General features: G+C 39.1%; 3 protein-coding genes across 6 annotated transcripts; 2 read left to right on the forward strand and 1 right to left on the reverse strand.

Moving 5' to 3' along the window:
• On the reverse strand, nt 1-8,736 carry LOC109999995 (monocarboxylate transporter 2-like). 3 transcript variants are annotated; one of them, XM_065961570.1, is made up of 5 exons: nt 8,625-8,736; nt 3,493-3,723; nt 3,182-3,325; nt 1,178-2,029; nt 1-1,072 (listed from the first exon to the last, which is right to left on the reverse strand). In XM_065961570.1, exons 2-5 carry the CDS (start codon nt 3,707-3,709, stop codon nt 849-851), a joined length of 1,437 nt encoding a protein of 478 aa, XP_065817642.1. In that variant the 5' UTR covers nt 3,710-3,723; nt 8,625-8,736; the 3' UTR covers nt 1-848. The 3 variants fall into 3 exon arrangements, with proteins under 3 accessions (XP_065817642.1, XP_065817641.1, XP_020510852.1); XM_065961569.1 differs by lacking the exon at nt 8,625-8,736 and adding an exon at nt 8,149-8,288; XM_020655196.3 differs by lacking the exon at nt 8,625-8,736 and adding an exon at nt 3,846-3,994.
• On the forward strand, nt 6,854-9,629 carry LOC109999984 (uncharacterized). Its single transcript, XM_020655180.3, has 4 exons — nt 6,854-6,924; nt 7,241-7,392; nt 8,878-9,066; nt 9,193-9,629. The coding sequence occupies exons 2-4, from the start codon at nt 7,252-7,254 to the stop codon at nt 9,385-9,387; spliced, it is 525 nt and encodes a 174-aa protein (XP_020510836.2). The 5' UTR covers nt 6,854-6,924; nt 7,241-7,251; the 3' UTR covers nt 9,388-9,629.
• A 2,430-nt stretch (nt 9,630-12,059) lies between these two features.
• Nucleotides 12,060-19,160, forward strand: LOC109999988 (calcium-independent phospholipase A2-gamma-like). 2 transcript variants are annotated; one of them, XM_020655186.3, is made up of 9 exons: nt 12,060-12,218; nt 13,626-15,149; nt 15,326-15,478; nt 15,567-15,724; nt 16,150-16,244; nt 16,368-16,539; nt 16,630-16,687; nt 16,877-17,071; nt 17,555-19,160. In XM_020655186.3, the coding sequence occupies exons 2-9, from the start codon at nt 13,722-13,724 to the stop codon at nt 18,011-18,013; spliced, it is 2,718 nt and encodes a 905-aa protein (XP_020510842.1). In that variant the 5' UTR covers nt 12,060-12,218; nt 13,626-13,721; the 3' UTR covers nt 18,014-19,160. The 2 variants fall into 2 exon arrangements, with proteins under 2 accessions (XP_020510842.1, XP_065817122.1); XM_065961050.1 differs by lacking the exon at nt 12,060-12,218 and having other exon boundaries at nt 15,009-15,149; nt 15,343-15,478.
• Nucleotides 19,161-19,310: the final 150 nt, after the last annotated feature.

Below are 19,310 nucleotides of genomic sequence, written 5' to 3' on the forward strand. Positions count from 1 at the left end.
CAACTGCAAACTGAATTTTTATTATGTACTTAAGTGATGCCCCAGTGAAACAACTCATGCAAATCCCCAAGACATAGAAAATGAATTTTACTTTTGACTAAAACTTTAAGAATGAATGAAGAATTTTCTCTTAAATCGAGACTTTCATTTATGAGCAGTATGAGGGGGGCTTCAGGGCAGGTATTCTAAGAGAAATATTCCGTAGTCTTTACAACAGCCATTTCATTTCTCATTTTTTAATTGCTGTGCCTTTAGCGACCCTTAGTCATTAGATCTGGAGGCTCATGGGAGGGTCACGACCCAGACTTTGAAAGCTATGCTGTAAAAACCCAAAACACCAATGAAGATATCCTTTGTTAAATTCCAGTTTAATGAGAAGCATGTGCAGCACCTTTAGTTCTCACATTAGAGTGACTAGTGCCATCTAGTGGAAAAGTAGGATAATAAACAGCTGTGGACTGGCTCCATGGAGGTTTTGACTCATTATTTCATATCAGTCCCCCAGGAAAATTACTATTTATTCAGCTACTAAAGAAACAAATAGGAATTGTAAATGTTTATAGAGACATTACGATAATTGTACTGGAGGTGTTGCCTGATGATTTATGAATGAAGCCCTTAAGAGTTTATGTTTGCCACATAATCTAATAATAATAACACACATAAAATACCCATTAAAATACCAAATGCTGATCTAAAAGTATGTAACAAAGGTCCAAAGAGTCCAACAACCTCATCCAAAGTAGAAAATATATATTTTTATCAATAATACCCCATATACTGTATGCCCTGCTGCAAGGCCTCTGTGGGGTCATCTTCCACTTATAATGGAATCAGAGTCAGCAAGTTTATCCATCCGTTTCATGCGTTGTTTTCTCATCCTGGCTTGTTTTAAGTTCCACTGCCTCTTCACAAGTCCTCATATCCACAGCCACTGCCTGCCTCCGCTCCTCGTCCAGCTTCTTGTAGTTGTAGTAATGCATGATGAAGAAAAATATGCCAGGCACCAGCATAAACACTCCACACGCATAGTACATGTATTTATAGTCCCCATATATATCAACCAGAGCTCCTGAAAGAGAAGATGCAAACTGATTTAGATGTTGTTTTGTGATTTTCTACATTTTTCATGCATTTTTAATCTGAATTTTCTTTTTTTATATTTTTATTCACAAACCTGAAATTGGAGGTCCAAGAAGCACTGGCCCACATTCTATGATGGTGACGAGTCCAACTGCACTGGAAAATCGATGAGCCCCAACAAGGTCCATCAGAACTTCAAAGAGCAGAGCAGAAACCATCCCAAATGCCAAACCAAAGAAGACAGCGTAAACAACCAGACCCACATATCCATCCGCCAGTGGACATAAAAGGTGGCACACACCATTGTAGGAAACAGCAAAGCTGAAAAAGTATTGGATCCTTGGTCTGATCCACTTAGTGTTGCCTAGGAGGCCAGTTGCTGGTCTGATAAACATGTCCACTAAAGCAAAAATAGAGAGCAAGAAGGCAGCTGAATAATCATCCATCCCTTGATGTTTGGCGTATGGAGCCAGGAAAACCACAGGTGCGAAAAAGCCAAAAAACATTACCACATTGCCAACAAGGTAAATGAGGAAGCCCCTGTGTCGGAAAAGAGAGACATCAATGAGTTTGTCCACACAGCCCTGACTCCTGCTCTCACTTTGATTTTCCTCAGTCAAAAGGTTAGCTGATGGTGCACTGGCAGCTTCCTCAGCAGCGGGCCCGTTACACTCCGATGGTTCAGCCTTTAGCTTTGGTAGGGCATTTTTGTTTACTGGTCGCATCAAAGAACCAGCCACACAGCAGTTCAAAACAATGGATCCCAGGATGAGGAAGCTCCCTCTCCAGCCAAAACAATCAAACAGAAACTGATTGAGAGGAGCCAGAGTGGAAAGAACAACTGGACTTCCCGTCATAGCAAGCCCGTTTGCCATTGGCCTTTTGACCTGGAAGTAGGTACCAATGATTGTCAGAGCCGGCTGCAGGTTGAAGGCAAGGCCAAGACCTGTTGGAACATAGAAGTGGTTAAACACACAAAAAAATGATTTTGATAAATTAATATGATAATGTTGTAAAACTTTTGACCGTAATGCCGTCTCATTAGGACTTGAAGACAGATAGTGAAACACTGAGACTGTTACATCGTTAACAGAATCAAACTATAAAAGAAATGACAGTTACCTAAAGGGAACATTGACAAACCTCCTTCATCAGCAGCTTATAAGAGTGATTCGCTTACATTGTTTGGAAAGGAATTAAGATTTTGGTTTTAATTTCAAGGTGGATCATACAACTAAAATAACAGGTCCGTCTTGAGGGAGTTGGATGATGACAATTTAGTTGCTATATGGATTCAATATGATTTGAATTTATAAGCAATCGAAGAATTGTGTGAGAAGCATTATAAAATATGAATAGCAATTTAAAAAAATGAAATGGTCATCAAACACAAAAGCAAAAGCAACTGTTAAACACAGGATACAGGAGGCAGGTTTGAGGTTATCCTTGACTTTAACTTCAGCAAACTTTGACAACTTTTAAAGATTGCGCTGAAACTCTTGGGGACGGAAAAACTCACTTTGTTGAGTACATGATCTGCAGATTGTACATTATTGTTGCAGCCCAAATTCCAAACACTGACTTCATGTTTTATGTGCACAGTGGTCCAAATAAACCCCCAGTGGGTGGAGCATCTCTACACACTTACAGTTTAAAGTCTAAGAAGTTTGTTTACTCACTGTTAGTAGCAAGATCATGTGATCTTTGGAACGCACCAAAGATGCAGGGATTTTCTAAATTCATTTGATCCAATCACACGTTTCGAAAAAATAAAAAGCTTACCAAAATCTAGTATGACTTTGAAGTGCTTGGATTTTTCATAGTGATTTGAGTACATATTTACACATTGCACAATGTGACCCTGGTTAACTCCAAACAGGGGCACAAAGGGTTATAGTGGACTGACCCTGATAATGACAAACCTCCTCATGAATGGGAGTTAGTGGCATCCTCCTGTGTCAGCCAGTCACAATCAAGCAACGTAAAGCAAATGTTCAGAGAGGAGCAGCAACCTCAGTAGAAAAATTCATCAAATAAATCTATAGACAGTGCACTTTTTAAAAATAATAACAAATGAAAACACATAAACAGCATTTACCTCCAATCACTCCAACACAAAGATACAGATGTATGATTGTACGGCCAAAAGAAGCAAGGACCATGGCAGTACTGACCATGACCCCACCAACCATAACCACAGGTCTGCTGCCATAACGGTTGACAAGAATACTGCTCACAGGTCCTGTACACAGGGGAGGAGCATCTCATTATTTTGGTACCTTATTTCCTTAAAAGTTTACTCTCCTACGGCTGCACCTGCATTAGTTAAATAAATAACAAAAATATTGCTAAAAGTACTTTCTCAGTCAAGATGTGTAAAAACTTTGAAGATGTATTATGGACACTGACCTCCTGCATACATGGAGGCGAGCATGACAGAGGACACCCAGGCAATCTGGCTGTAGGAAACCGAAAAATATTCCTGAATTTCCTTAAAGTAGATGGTCAGCGACTTGGGAAAGGCGTAGGAGAATCCTATGGAGATGAAAGAACCAAAGACGACAGCCCAGCCCCAACCTCCATCTGGTGGGGTGTAGTCTAGATTGCTTGCTGCGGCGGGGGGCATTTTCTATTCACCGGCTGTGAAGTGGGAACAGGTAAAAGACGGGAACAGAAGTATAAAACAGCGGCACATTTTCAAAGCTATGGTACTGATATCATAACACAGAACCTCAATCAGACACAGATAAATAAGAACTCACCTCTGTATAATTCTTGAAACCGTATTGCCAAGTCTACAAACTCTGTAGTTGTACTAAGCTGAGACTCTCTCCCTCAGAAAGACCCTGCAGCAAGGTCTTTGATCTCATCACGTGTGCTTGCTCGATAAATACAAGTGACCACACACAAACAGAGCCATAGCCCTGCTACAGCCTGCGATTAATATGTAGCCTATAACTATGAATGGACAAGCTTTAGAAAAACAACATGACCAGACAAACATGTGTACCAATGGCTGACAAGTAAAAGTACACCCATTTGTCTGTGTAAAAGGTTTATGGTCCTGATGAAGCCCTTTGTGAAAAGATCAAACCTTAGTACTTTAGGACACTCGCTTGTAGTTGAGTTAATTTAAAGTATGGTATATGTACCTCTATTTTGCAGACTTTCTCCATCAGTATACATGTAACATTTTTTACAACTACTAATACACTTGAGTCAGTTTTACATGTAATACTTAAGCTTGTTGTGTCTAGCACTGGATAGATTTGACCTGTCTGGGTAAATTATCCAACAGGATTACAAAAATAAGACTAATACCTTGTCCAAACAATAAATTGGGTGAAGTCATTCAGCATTGTATGAGTGTTGCATTGTGTGTAAATGGATAAAATACCACCAACGTCACCAGCTACTGTTTACTACAACTTTGTTGTGGAAAGCTTACATACAAGTATGGTAACGTAAGTGAGATGGATGGAAGGATAGATAGAGACACTTCAATGTTACTTTGTGATTCTCAATAGAGAAAGCTGAAGTTTGGGTCAAGACAATAGAGCTTTTTCATCTTCTGAGATAAATTAGCATAAAGGTTACAGGTTTATCAGTTACTACAACTTCCCTGGTCAAAAAATACCACCTCATCAGTTGAGGACAAAAACTATTTCGCAAACATCCAACAGCAATATTGCTTTAGACTGAGGCAAATAGGTGACTGTAAGGCCTCATGAGAACTGTACTGGTTCAATGCAAACAAACAAAGCCGTCTTTAACTTCATTCAAAGTGCTCAAATCTAATCAGCCATTACAGTAAATGTGCTTTCTGTTAGAATGTTTTGTAGACGGCCACAATAACTTTTAGTTAAATGAGGAAATGATCAGATAATACAACCAACTGAATATACATTTACAGCTGTGGACAAAGACTAAAGTGGCACATGCTTGTGCGAGAAATGGTGGAAAAGATTCACCCAATAGAACAATGGAACTCACCAACACACAACTCCTGCTAGCTAGCTATTACCACCTAGCTGTAACATTAGCTAATGCAAGTCATAAGCAAACAGTAAGCCTTTTTTTATTTTTTATTTATTTAACTGTATATACAAAGAAAATATAAGCAAACAGTAGGCCTACATAGAAGAACTAGACGTAAATGACACTAACTTAGGATATTACAGAAGCCTGTACAGCTGCAGTTGCCTTCTTCATCCTCCATGTTGGGCATCACAGTGTCCTCCAACAACTTAGCATTGTCATTGTTGAGGTTAGTAGTCATTGAATCCTCACCATCAAAATCATTATTATCACTGAACCCACAGGCTATTGTCTGTCATCAATATGGAAAACTTTTTGGGGCTTCCGCTGAGGCTAATGGTGAGAGATTAAGGACTTCATTTTATGACTTTCTTTTCAAGCAAAGTCCAGCTGTGGTTGTTGAACCCTAAAAGACACTTCAGCATTACAGATAGTAATTCTACATTCAAATGGGATATATAAATATGGCTGTTTGGCACTGGTGGTGAGTAAAAAGATGTTGGTGCAAAGGCAGACTCTTTGAAAAAAGCAGATTTGTTTTGTTGACCAAAAAATGCACAAAGTGAGCAAAAACGGCAACTTGTGAAGTTAACATAAAGCAAAGAAATCTCAACATACAAAACAGAAACGAACAGCATCACCAAGCTGCCACCAACAGCAGTTCCCTCCAAACAATGTCTGAATCATTTTTCAAACATCTTCAGGCCCTGCCCTAATTCGGACCAAACCATTGCTTGGGGTAATTGAAACAGAGCTTATTTCCAACTGGAAAAAACTCATGTTTTGAAAGTTTTCGAGAATATATTGAGCTGTTAAAGCACATTAATACAGACTTACAATATAAAACCTCTCTGTACTCTAAGTATCTTAACACTAAGCACCAATAAGATTATATAGGAAACATAACAAATCTTTGGGAGGTGAAAAGACATCGAGGAAACCTTTTTGCACCCACAATAATAAAAAATGGAATGCAAAACGTGCCATTTTTTTCTATAGTTTGTTGGCCAGAAAGGAAATAAAGCATCTGCAGAGTCCATACCAACTCCTTCAAAAAACACCAACTTTTACTTAAAGCAGCCGCGGAAGACAAAAGACGATTATGTACATTATGTGTAAGAGTAAATAGTATTTTAATCGCAATGCAATTAGACTGGCAATAATGCAATTGTCCGCAAATTAATGGCACTGCACCACAAGTATCAAAGTTCAGAGTTTATCATCTTGTAGGAATTCCATAATGACATACCATCATGTGCTTCAGTACAATTTTAAGGTGCTTATACTTTTCTGGAGAATTTCTATTCTGTGCTTCTTAAAATTTCTACCAAACTTAAATCTAATTCACCTTTTAATGGAATAATATTGTCTTTAATTTAATCTGTAGGCCTACATTATAGAATAGTCAACTAATAATTAAATGTTGATTAATGTATTTTGATAATGAGGAACTGTTTTCCCTGGGGGACAAGTACAAGCTGCCATGTAGTATATTGTCAGGCAGTAAAGATGATAAAAATAATACCACAACATCAAAATATTGTCCAATCTTATCAAATGGGATCATTCTAAATAATGAGTCGGCCTACTTATGGTATTAATTTGAATGCTTATACTTTTGTAATGTTACTTTACATGTTTGTTTTTTCTACAATTATAAACCGTAGCTCTGCAAAATATCGATGGCATTTTCAGAATCGTTCCGATAACATTTGGCTTCGTAAAAAAACAACGGAGTGAGACATCTCTATACACTTGAGATCTCGCCAGCACTTCCCACGCCCTCTGCCGTCACATCATTTGGTCAGCTTCTGTTATTATTATATTGTTGCTTTACAGATTGCATGGTTTTATCTAACTAATAGTTCAACGTGTTAATTCAAGAAATGTGAAGTGTAACTATAGAGGTGTTTGTGTCTCTAATTTCTTGAACAATATAAGCCAACGACCTCTACACGTGTTGACGTTACTCAACTGCTTTCGTAACATGAGTTGTATGGTTTTTGTCTACCTAAGCGAGCTGGGACAATAAAATCAGACAGACATTTCTTCTCTTTATAGCAGTGTAGCTTGCTACTTGGCTCTTTTATAAACATTTTTTTTTCTCTGTTGATTTCAGAATATTCGCAGATGTTTTGCAACGTGAGAGCAGGTTTGGTCTCAGGTTTGGTCAGATTGCCCACTTTTGCAAATTCAAGGGCAATAAGAGTGACACCTGCCCTCTGCAGACACCAGCACAGGACTTTCAGCTCCGAGTCAGAAGATGTCAAGGTAAATTTTTCATCTATAGAAATAGAAACCGATAACGTTGTAACGCTGCTCTTCATGTGCTGCTCGGGTGGTCCAACTTTCCGAGTTGGAAAGTCGTTCTTCCGACTTCATTGTGATTTCAGTTCGGAAAGTCTGAATGTTGTAACAACAGCACAAACAAGCGTCGATGCTACGAAGAAGATCAGTGAAATTTAACTGTAAAAAATTGATATTGGAGCAAAAAGTTGATGTGCAATACGTGAATTAATAAAAAGTAGGATGTTAACATTAACAAAACGTATTTTTGCCCCGCATTTGATGACGATTCTGACGTCTTGTCGGTAAGTCGACAGTTCCAAGTTGCTGTGCCGACATGAGCACGTAGTCATGTACATTTTACATCTCGGAAATTAATTTTTCCGACGTGTCCGACATCACGTGAATGCACCACAACATGCTCTCAGCTGAGTGTCTTCCAAAGATTTTGCTACACGAAGAACCCCCACTCTGTCGTTGTCATATTAAACTATTTAGGTGATTGTCATTTTTGTTGTTGCAAATAATAACAGAGTGGTACGTCAGTCACGGCCATGACGCGCTGACCAGTGAACGTTTTACATTGATTTGTAAACATTTTGTGTACGCGCATTTCCTGATGTACAACTAGAAGTTGCTTAACCCAGTTGGAGACTTGTCAAAGCATTGCATTCAGCGGCTGAACATGTCTATCCAGTTGACCGAACTTTAAAACAAGCGTAAATATTTAAAGTATTTCACCTTAAAAGCTCTGTTTCTGGATCACCGGCGCAAACGGACTTCAGCTTAGCAGGAATGAATGAAACTGGAAACTGTGTGAACCATTGGATCCACAGAATATCCTTAAGGTACTTCTAAATACTAGAAGTGACAGCAAGTCGTTTGTCATCTCACAAGTGGGCGAATATATTACGCCAATCAGTCAAGCTTGATGATGAAGTGGAGGCTTTTTATGACTTAAAAAATACTTATTTACTGATACATAAGTGACATTTATGACCTACCATCTCAGTTTAACTTAAGTCTCATTGCAAACCAACTTATTGTGTAATGCTTTGACTTAACATACTACTTTTATTGTTTCATCATACATGTAGGATATTTTTTATATTTTATTTTTGTTTCCTGGTAGAAATGGACTACTGGAATAAGAACCACATAAAACACATTAGGTTAGGTTATAAAATCTTAAAGGGATGGAATTTCCATTTCCTTACTTTCTTAAATTATTCATATATTTCCTTTATGTTTTCTGTTTTCGTTCCCCAAGATTTTCTTTTCCTCTTATTTCAGCTGAATATTTCAGCTGTAATGACCTTGAACAGATACCGTTACTGTAAAACTTTTTTCTGTTCATAATACAATTACAATGAATGGAGTCTCTGAAAAGGCTGGTTGTCATTACATGTCTCAAGGGTTTTTCTCCAATGAACGTTTGCCATCTGTCAGTTAGTGTGTTCTCTGTTTCAGGTGCTGTATGATGGGCTGTGTCCCATTTGTGTGACGGAGATCCGGTTCCTCCAGTTTCTGCAGAGAGACAAGCCTGGGAAAGTAGATTTTATCGACATCTCCCTGCCAGGCTATGATGGAGAGAAATATAAGGGTGTCAGTTATGAGATGGCCATGGGTGAAATGCATGTGATTGATGAGAAAAATGAGGTAAACTTGTATTCCACTGAACTAATGAACCAGCGCTGTAATATTCTGTGAATCAAATTGTCGTTCTGGAAGCTTTCCCAGGAAAGCTTTCACATGCCTTTCAACTAAACTCCTGTGTTTTGTCAGGTGCACTGTGGGGTCCCGGCCTTTGCAGTCATGTACAGTGCAGTGGGACTCGGCTGGTTGGGCCGCTTCATGATGTGGCCTCCTGTCAGACCGTTTATGGATAAATCTTACACCATCTTTGCCAAAAACCGCTTAAAGTGGACTGGACGCGGGGACGAGTGCACCACCGGACGCTGTGAAAAGAAAACAAACTGACTCATACCCACAGAAAGAAAAAGGTTGTTTAATAAGTCACTTAACTGTGAATAAGAACCACATAATGGTTTGTCCTGTTAAACCATCAGGTGTGTTATAAATATGTCTGAGAAGAGTCCAAGAGTATTTCTAGCAGAAGGAAATATTTGCTGCATGATTAACTGTTTTTTTTGTAAAGCCATCAGTTCAACACAGAGTTTCTCTCCTTAAAGACTGTTGAGTAAACATCTACTGAAACAATATTCAAAAAATGTCTTTGTTTATTTTTGATAAACTCCAATCCACAAGGAACAAGGTTCTTCAATCCACTATAAACGGCCCTGAATAATAACAAGAACATTGTGCTAAATTTTAGCTCCAACATTAACATCCTGAAAGCATGTCCAAACAGCAGAGGTGGATGGTAGCAAATTACATTTACTCGCATTCCTGTAATTGAGTAGTTTTTTTTGTGTACTCGTACATTAAGTATTTTTTAAAATCTGCAATTTTACTGTTACTTAAGTTTGATTTGTTTGTACATTATAAATCACATCTGTTGCTTGGTAAAAAAGAAAATGTAGACCTAAATAAAAACTAACGGAAAAAAATTGCCTGAGAAACAACTGCAGTGTCAACTTCCACTAAACACCACAGAATAAAAATAACAACCACTGCAGTTTTAAAACATCTCGAACGCCCCTTGTACTTAGATTTTGGTCTTCCTTGGGTCATTTAGGGAAAATCACAACACTTCTGACCTTGACCAGTTTTGTTTTGTATATTTGTAGTATATCTGTTGTTGGTGTTTGTTGGTGAAGAAAAGAAAGGAAAGAGATTCTACAGAATCCACTTTGAAAAAGTTTTATGGTGGGTCTCAACTCAAATGACACATTATACCTCCCTAAGGGTTTTAAATGTTGTGTCGACTTCTTTTATTTTGTTATTGCCTTTAATTAAAAACAACTTGTTTGAGATTTAAATCCTCTTCTCCTGTTACCCTACACAGGAGAGATCTATTGTTTTACAAAGTAACTTATGTAAAAACAAGCTTCTTTTCACTTTTACTTGAGTATGTTTTTGTAATTTTTATTTGTAGTAAAATTTCATCAAAGTAATGCTACTTTTACTTGAGTAGAATATTTTAGTACTCTTTCCACCTCTGCCAAATAGCAAAGGTTATTTTACAGATCATGGACCAATTGCATTCATTAATATTATAATTGATGTCTGTTCGGATTTAGAAAGCTCATTTTGGTATAAATTAGTATGTTTCTTCTACCAACAACTCTTAAGATGACAAATGAGCAGACAAAATACATTTGACTGAAACATTTTGTTTTGAAGCCACACCATAAGTGAAAAAGCTTTACTCCAAAAGCGCGAGCGTTGTGATGTGCTGTGTATAAAACATGTCACGCTTTGACAAATATACAATACAGAGAAAATCGCTGAAGCAAAATGCAGCCAATTTCCCGTCACACAGATCGGATTTCTTTCAAAAACAGATTGAGAACAAAAGTGTCAGGAAGCTGCCACTAGATGTCATTCTAAGTCTGAAATAATAACAGCTGTGAAGGTGAAAGTGTTCTTAGGAATTATTATTTCTACTGGCAGCCATACATTCTGACAAGATAATGACTGCCTTTGTTCATCGAAGGTTGCCATGTCTCCTGAGGTTGCCAGGTTTTTTTTCAGCGTGTAAACAATTTTCTGACAACAAAGGGAACCTGAGAGAAATGCAGACTGAACTTCATGACACTTTTCATTAGTTTTACCCTGCATTAGTAACTTATTTAGGTCGGTGGTGGTGTCCATCTCAGAGGAGGCTCTGAAGTGAGCGTGTGTAATCAACAGTGCAGAACAGCTTGTGCTTGTTAAAGGTATTATTGTGGGGCTTTAAGGACAAGTGATATTTACAAAACATACTCTGTTCCTCACTGCAGAGGCTGTTTAGATGTATTTACAACCCCTTTTTTCTTACATTTCTCTTTTTATTTTGCACAATCAAAATGATGAAGGTAAGTCTTGAAATTTCACCCTAATAAAACGACTGGGTAATTATTTATATAGAGAAAAATAAAATACTTTGTACCTAGTGTTTGCACAAGAGAAAGTGGAAAACTGATTTATAACTTTGTGTTTTAGAGCGATGTAAATGACAAAATGTATGATGAATATCGGTTACATTATGTATGTAACTGGATATGAAGACCTTTGTTGGTATTTACAATGATTTTTTATTCTATCATTCATTTTCTAATGACAAACCTGTTTTTTAAATAAATAGAAACAATACAAATTTATTTTTTAAAAAACAAGAAGAAAGGTATACATTTTGCAAAACAAACTCTCTAAAGACAACTTTTTGCACAGTTGTTATTGTTTTGATCACATGTACCTTTTGGAAACTGTCCACAGCTTCCAAGAATTACAGAGCAGGTGACCAGTTTGACAGCTCCTTCTGGTTTGGAGGGATGTGTGTGTGTGTGCGCGTGTGTGTGTTAGTGTTGTGACATAAGAAGAAGCTAACTCCAGCTCGCTGAGACCCTTAAGTTATCGCCCCCCTCCCCTAATTTTAGACAAGTGTTTCCAGTCTGGCATTCGGCAGAGGAAGCACATGACCTTAAGCTTGTGTGGCCTAACAAAGCATTGGCCGTGCTTGTCCCCCTCCCAGCCCAGCTCAACCAATGAGATTAGAGTACTGCAGGAGAAAACAGGACTGAATGAAGTATCAAAACACAGTGGAAATAGTACTTCTGACAGTTGTCAAAAGAGGGGTCTGCATTTCAATAACAGAAGCTTTGCTGAAGAAGATTGTGAACACAGAAGAACTAGATGTTTGGTGACAGGTAAATCTTCAGTGACTGTTTTAATTAGACATTTTCTGTCAAGGTTAGAGGAGCCTTAAGCTGCTTTGGTTCATGACCTTCCCCCACTTACCAGGAAAGTAACCACAGTAGATGTTTTGTTATTGCATACCCACGTTTGTTACTCCTCTCTTTCTGAAGTAGTCACAAAAAGGGGTGAATGGATGCATCATATTTTCACATAGTCACACGGCGCTTTTCTATTCGTTAAGGATAAAAGAGCAACTAAGGACAAAGCTGACTGTATTCTCACATTTCCAGGCGACATTGCAGACATACCTTTCTCTTGGCAGAATGTGCAGAGTGATTCACAAGCTATTTGGACTGACGTATTACATCTGAGGTTTCCCTCAGAGTTAAACTGTGGAAATCAAAGGTTGTTGTGGAACATAATGTTTGAACACAATCTGCTCCCTCTGAACTCTCCAGTAATAGTTACATGTTTATAGAGGTGACAATGTGTTCCTGCTCCACATAGGCATGCAGTTAAGATATTAATAACCAAACTGACCTGATTCTTGGACACTTTGATTTGTGTGTGTTTGTGTGTGTGAGTGTCTGTCCTTACTGTTCCGAAAGGTGACAGGCTACATTGGACTTGAAATACATGTTTTTAGCCATGCTAGCAGCTTTGAGGTATGCCATGTTGGGCTGTTAGTTGGCCTTGTAGACATACCTTTACAACTATTGCTTAGATTGTCATGTAACTTCTTAAAGAAATTCAAGGTGCCCAGATAGTGAATCCTGTGGACTTCTGTGATGGATGACATACTTCATTCTTACTGCAAAATTGACACATTGTTAAACTGATTATTGTGAGATTTGGTCCATCTATTCATGTTGCTGAGGAATCCTCTGGACTTTATCCACTTGTGATACCAACAGGTTAATTCATATCTTGTTCAGTACAGCATATATATTTTTTTATTTGACTGGAATACATTTTTGTACACACACTCATGGTTATCAGGTTACTTCTCCGACTGTCCGACTGATTTCTTGACTTTCCTCTTGTGTCGCCATGCAGCATGTTGACATTGTTGGTTCTTATTGAGTGTTTCTATAACCACTGGTGTTATTGACTACAGAATAAAATGTCATTGTCAAAATTGTCTTTTACAAAAATGACAATTATCATCAGGTAAACATTGTTAAATACTCACAGACACATGTTTACAGTACAGGCTAACACTGTAAACTAAGACGAACCTGCTAAACATTATACAGGTTAAAACATCAGCATGCTCGCATTGTTGCTGTGAGCATGTTTGTATTGTGATTTAGCATTCAATCCAAGAAGACACCACTGTCCCAAAACCAAATTCAATGAGATGCTAGTATGGCTGTGGTCCATTTGTTTTAACACATAATTTTTTTTTCCTCTTCTAGATTTTAGATGAAAAGGCTGCTAAGGTCTAAATCAATGCAAGCTGAAGATTGACATTTGGACTTTGATTGATTGCTGCTCACAACATCGGGTCAAACATGGGTCGCTACCTCAGCACCAACTCATGTTCAATTTCTTTGAACAAGACTTGGAGGTCATACTGCAAAATTAGGTACCTAATGAGCCTTCTCAGAAAGCACCCTCGTCTCACTAAAGCACCACTCTGTCTGGACCTGCACGGAAATTCACCACTGTCACCTCGTCATCCTTCCACATTTATAAGAAATGCTACTCTAAAAAGTTTAAATCAAAATGATAGAGGCTCTACATCTTACCTCTTCCTCAGAGATTTTACCAAAGGAGTGAAACACCTTCAGGTTGTGCGTTTTTACTCCTCCTCAAACAGGAACACATTCAAAGCTGAAGCTCCAATTGGGATCTTAGACGAGTCTCAGAGCAATTTAAATTTGAGCTCACTTGGAGCACGTCTTGGTCAATCATTTAACCGATTGTCCAGACACATTAACTATTATTTCAAGAACAGGGAAGTTTTACTGTCACCAGAAAATGCCACTCTTATTGTAGCGACTCCAGAGTACGTTGGCAGGTCACAGAGGCGAAGTCAAAGCCATTGGGCAACAAGGGAGCGCAAAAAAACTGAGGGCAAACGGACAACGCAAACTTTGACGCGCGAGGAGGAACAGAAGAGCTCTGGAACAGCTTCTTCAGCACATAATTATTCAGGACTGCAGCTTTTTCACATCAGCTCTTTGGCGACAACATTCGGTGAAAGCTACAGCTACGTTGCTAATCACATTAACACAGCCTTCTCTCGAGGTTTCGCAATGGTTCAAACACAGGAGACATCTGAAACATTATCTCCCACTAGAGGGACTACGAGGAGGCTAAAAATGAGAAAAGTACCAAACTCTATCATCCTGAGCTCAAAAGAAGCTGAAATCTCTCAAGGGACATCTGATGCTAATCAGGTAGCTGCGGAGCCCAACAGTCCTTCGAGCAGCTGGGAGGAGGGTTATCTTCAGTTGGCAAGACACATCAATAAATACTTTGGTGCCAAAGTTACTGGTCACACGACGAAAGAACAGCTTCAGGTTGAAAATAATAGCACTTACAAAAAACACCTTTCAACAAAATCTAACTCGCAATCTCAAGTTCCCTCATCACAACAGAAGCAAGATGAACCTATCGTCCCTGAAGGTGGAGGCCTTTTCCACAGCAGCAGTAATGACACTAACTTTGGGGAGAACTTTTTCCAAATGGCAGGTCACATCAATCAGTATTTCAAGGGTCCAAGTGGATCAGAAGAGGACATTGATAGAGATCTCCTACTAGAGCTGGACCCTGGATCTGCTACCCCAGAGGGACTGAAGATTGTGACGCTTATGGACTGCCTTCGCCACCCGACAAGTGCCATCCCCGACTTGCTTGGCGCTTATCTTAACCCAAGGGCCCAGACCAAGTCAACATCTGCGAGAACTTCACCAGAGAGAATATTGAACAAAAAGGTGAGTTGAGGTAAAATGTTGAGTAGCATCACTTTGAACCAGAATATGAAAAACTAAAAGTATTGAAAGAATTGCTTGTTAGCATAAAAGCTACACAGTCTGTTTCTTGTAGCGTTAGCTTAACACATAAAATGAAATCAAGATGTTACGAGTAATGTCTGGTTGTTTATTTCCAGTTTTTCTTGAGTCACAGGCGGGCAGAGGAAATGACTCAACAATTAATTGGCGCTCTGGTACAGGCTTCTACTCCTGAAGCTCTGACTGCCTGTGTGGACACACTGAATGAACATCTCATCCGTTACCCATCATGCAAAGCTGTAATGTGGCAGGTTTGTTGAAGTGGAACAATCACACTTTCCAAAGGTTTTATCAACTCATTTAACCCAAGTGAGTTCTTAAAGATGTCTCTGTTTCCAGGAGAAAATAGCAGTCACACTGTTGAGAAAGCGACGGGCTCACAGAGATAACCTGATGCTTCAGAGCGCCTTGAGAGAAACTTTGGCGCTAATCGGTTATCTTGATCCAGTCAAAGGTCGGGGAATTAGAGTGCTCTCCATTGATGGTGGTGGCACAAGGTAACAAGAAAACTGATGATTAGTTAATGATATGCCACTAACAATTCTGATTTCATGCTGTACACGTAACCATGATTTTTTTTTGGTGTTTAATTGTTTTTGACTTTATTAACCAAAATATATATATATAGCTTACTGTCATATAAGACAGAAGTTTCAAAAGGTGGAAAGGAGGTAATTATTGTAGTTTTTACCTGAAGGATTAAGCAATACTACCAATGATTAGCTACAGTATTGTTTTCTGTTTACTGCCGAGTAAATTTATCTTCTAATCATTTAGAACAACAAATCCCTGAACCATGTTTGAGACGATCACTGTGCTTAGCTATTGTATATATAATTCCATATTTTATATCTATGGCTAAAGCCCAGTGTACCACTCAGACTTTTTACATTTATTTTTTATTTTTGTCTGCCTTATCCAGAGGTGTAGTTCCTCTGCAGTTGTTAAAGCTACTGGAAGCTCAGACGGGCAAAAAGATCCACCAGCTGTTTGACTACATCTGTGGAGTGAGCACGGGTGAGAAACAACAGACCTGCAAGTTCTTTCAAATAAACCCGGGACATATAGTCTATAAAATCCCTGTGCTTCTCCCTCTAAATATGTAGTTTCATTGTGTGTCTCTGCATGTGTTCGTTAAAGGTGCCGTTCTAGCCTTCATGCTGGGTCTGGCCCATTTTTCTCTGGAGGAGTGTGCTGACATGTATCGTCGATTTGGCTCTGAGGTGTTTCGACAGAACCCGCTGGTTGGCACCGTGAAGATGGGGTGGAGTCACTCTTACTATAACACAGAGACCTGGGAGACAATACTACAGTAAGCCCTAAATAGGTTACAACAACACACTCAACATGTAATAACATAGCATTTTAATCTTGTGTGACTACATTTTTTGTTTCTGTTTAGAGAAAAGTTGGGAGATAGAGTACTTATTAAAACAGCCAGGAATGAGATGAGTCCCAAGGTAAGAATATGGCTTTCACAATGTTTATTGACAACAAAATGATCATAAGGCACATAGCACTGATAAAATAGTGTCCCCTTGTTGAGACTACAGTTGCTAAAGTATTTCCTAAATTACCTCCTTTCCAGCATTCATGTCCCATTTGGCACAGGGTTTGTAATGTAAAGAGTGCTGTTTGTATCCGCTCAGGTTTCAGCAGTCAGCGCAGTAGTAAACTGGGGAACAAGTCCAAAAGCCTTTGTCTTTCGCAACTACAACCACAAACCAGGCTCTCTCAGTCGCTACGCGGGAGCCTCAGGCTGCCAGATGTGGCAGGCAGTTCGAGCATCATCAGCTGCACCGGGATACTTCCAGGAGTTCACCCTACAAAGTGACATTCACCAGGTAGGGTCCTGTATAAAATAAGTGCATTGAATCTGCATTTTATCTAATGACCAACAGGAGGCGACTCCACTAAATGAGAAAAGAAGACTGAATAAATTATCCTTTTCAAAGTAACCTCAGTTAACATTTCCCCAAGGTGTTGAGTGTCTCATTTGCTATTTTAAAGTCTTCTTCAATATATGAAGATGTTTATTCATAAAATGACTGTCCCATTTAGAGTAAAAATTGATGAGAACGCTAGCTGGTCTCATACATTTACTACCTTGGCTGTCATCCTAATACTGAATCTGAAAGGCATATCCACACTTTCTCCAACTATGGTCACCTTTGGCTAAGAAAAAAAATCTGAGATTGCCGAGGCCAAAATGCCAAAAGGCTTCAAATCATTAGTCCACAAACATCCTTGTGGCTGTCTCGATTCCTTTCATACTGTCTTGCCAGAAACTTTCAAACTTAATGATTCATTTCTGTCTGTCTTTTTAGGATGGAGGAATTATCCTGAACAATCCCTGTGCCTTGGCTGTCCATGAGAGTCGTCTGTTGTGGCCCAATCAGCCCTTCCAATGTGTGCTGTCCCTCGGCACGGGTCGCTTTGACAACGTGAAGAGGACACCTGCCACCTCCACTAGCCTGAGGGCCAAAATCAGCAACCTGATCAGCAGTGCCACTGACACTGAAGGGGTCCACACTCTTTTGGACGACCTCCTGGCCCCAGACGTGTATTTTCGCTTCAACCCCATGTTGAGTGCTTTGGTATCCCTTGACGAGAGTCGGCCAAGGGCTCTGGACCAGCTGCAGAGTGACACCCAGAGCTACCTTGAGAGAAACAGGCTCAAACTGGCCAGGCTCTGTTTGGTGCTTGGAGCGGAGAGATCAGCTGTGAGCAGAACTAAGGACTGGATGAGTGAGAGGGCCTGGGAGGTGAAGCAGAGATGGGTTTGAGTAGGTACATTATCAGACTTGTCTACACAGATGAATACATTTACAGACTATGACAAAAAGAAAAGAAACACCTTTAAAGTACAACAGCTAGTCCCTCTGCTGGCATTTAAAGATTTAAAGACAAAAAGAACATAAAGAACCAGAAAACCTTTTTTAAGAAAATGTTTCTTAAAAAAGTGTTCTGGTTCTTTTTGCCTTTAAAGTATTATCGCCCCTTAGTTTTACAGTAAGACCTGGCAGAGTGATGGAAAACAATGCCTGTGTGTAGAGATAAAGTGGCAGAATGCAATCCCGCAAAAATTAAATCCTGGAAACCATTGGCAGTCATCCACTTATGACTTAACATTAAACAGATATCTGCATAAAAGTGCAGCTAACAATCTGCTCTTAGTCGCTTCACAACCCCAACTTCTTTGTTGTTTCACAAGTTGCTGATTGGACTGAGAACAAAGACAACACATGGAAAAGGAGATCTTGGCTGGTTAATTCCTTGTCCCTTAGCGCTGGCAGTACCAGAGTTCCAAAAGTTGGCCATATCTCCCAGGGGCTATATTGCTGTGAGACAATGTCCAATGGGATACTTGGGTTCCGAGATTATTGAGACCTTTAAGGTTTCCGTTGGGTTCCTCTGTGGGTTGTTCAAAAAACTATTGAATGGATTGCCATGAAATGGCATTTAATGGACCCAGTTTGAATTCTGTGATCCATGACCATTGTTTAACGGTTTCATGATGGCATTTGTCATTTGTAGTCAAAAATCATCTCAATTGTTTTACCAATTTAACTGAAACTTGTTGCAGACATTCATGCCCCCCTGAGGATGATTTGTGATCAAAATCTTGATCACTTTATCGCACCATCAGGCCAAAGTGTTAGTCCCTTCAATATTTACCTTTTTATTGAGCCTCTGTAGCATTTTGTGTCATGTACTTTACTTACATTAAGCATTTGATTGATGAAGTAAGCACTTTTCATGCACTTTATTTAAAAACACTTGTGTACACTAATATTAACATGTGACATCAGTCACTTTTCTCAGTGTTTTTAATTTGAGCACAAGCTTAAATCATACCTCCATGTGACATAATGGCTGTGTACATTACTGGCTGATTTTATTTGTTTTGAATAAATGGATATTTATGATTAACACTGCTTCCTCTTTATGAAACACCTTAAAGACCAGTTTGGTCAATCTGGTCTTGTCAAATGATGTAAGACTTTATCAATGAAGGAGAAATCATCCAATCACTTGAATGTGACGGGCTAAATCCCCCCCATGTGTTCTGGAAGCTGAGCC

This window comes from Labrus bergylta, chromosome 12 (assembly GCF_963930695.1).
Source record: "Labrus bergylta chromosome 12, fLabBer1.1, whole genome shotgun sequence".
Taxonomy (NCBI): domain Eukaryota; kingdom Metazoa; phylum Chordata; class Actinopteri; order Labriformes; family Labridae; genus Labrus; species Labrus bergylta.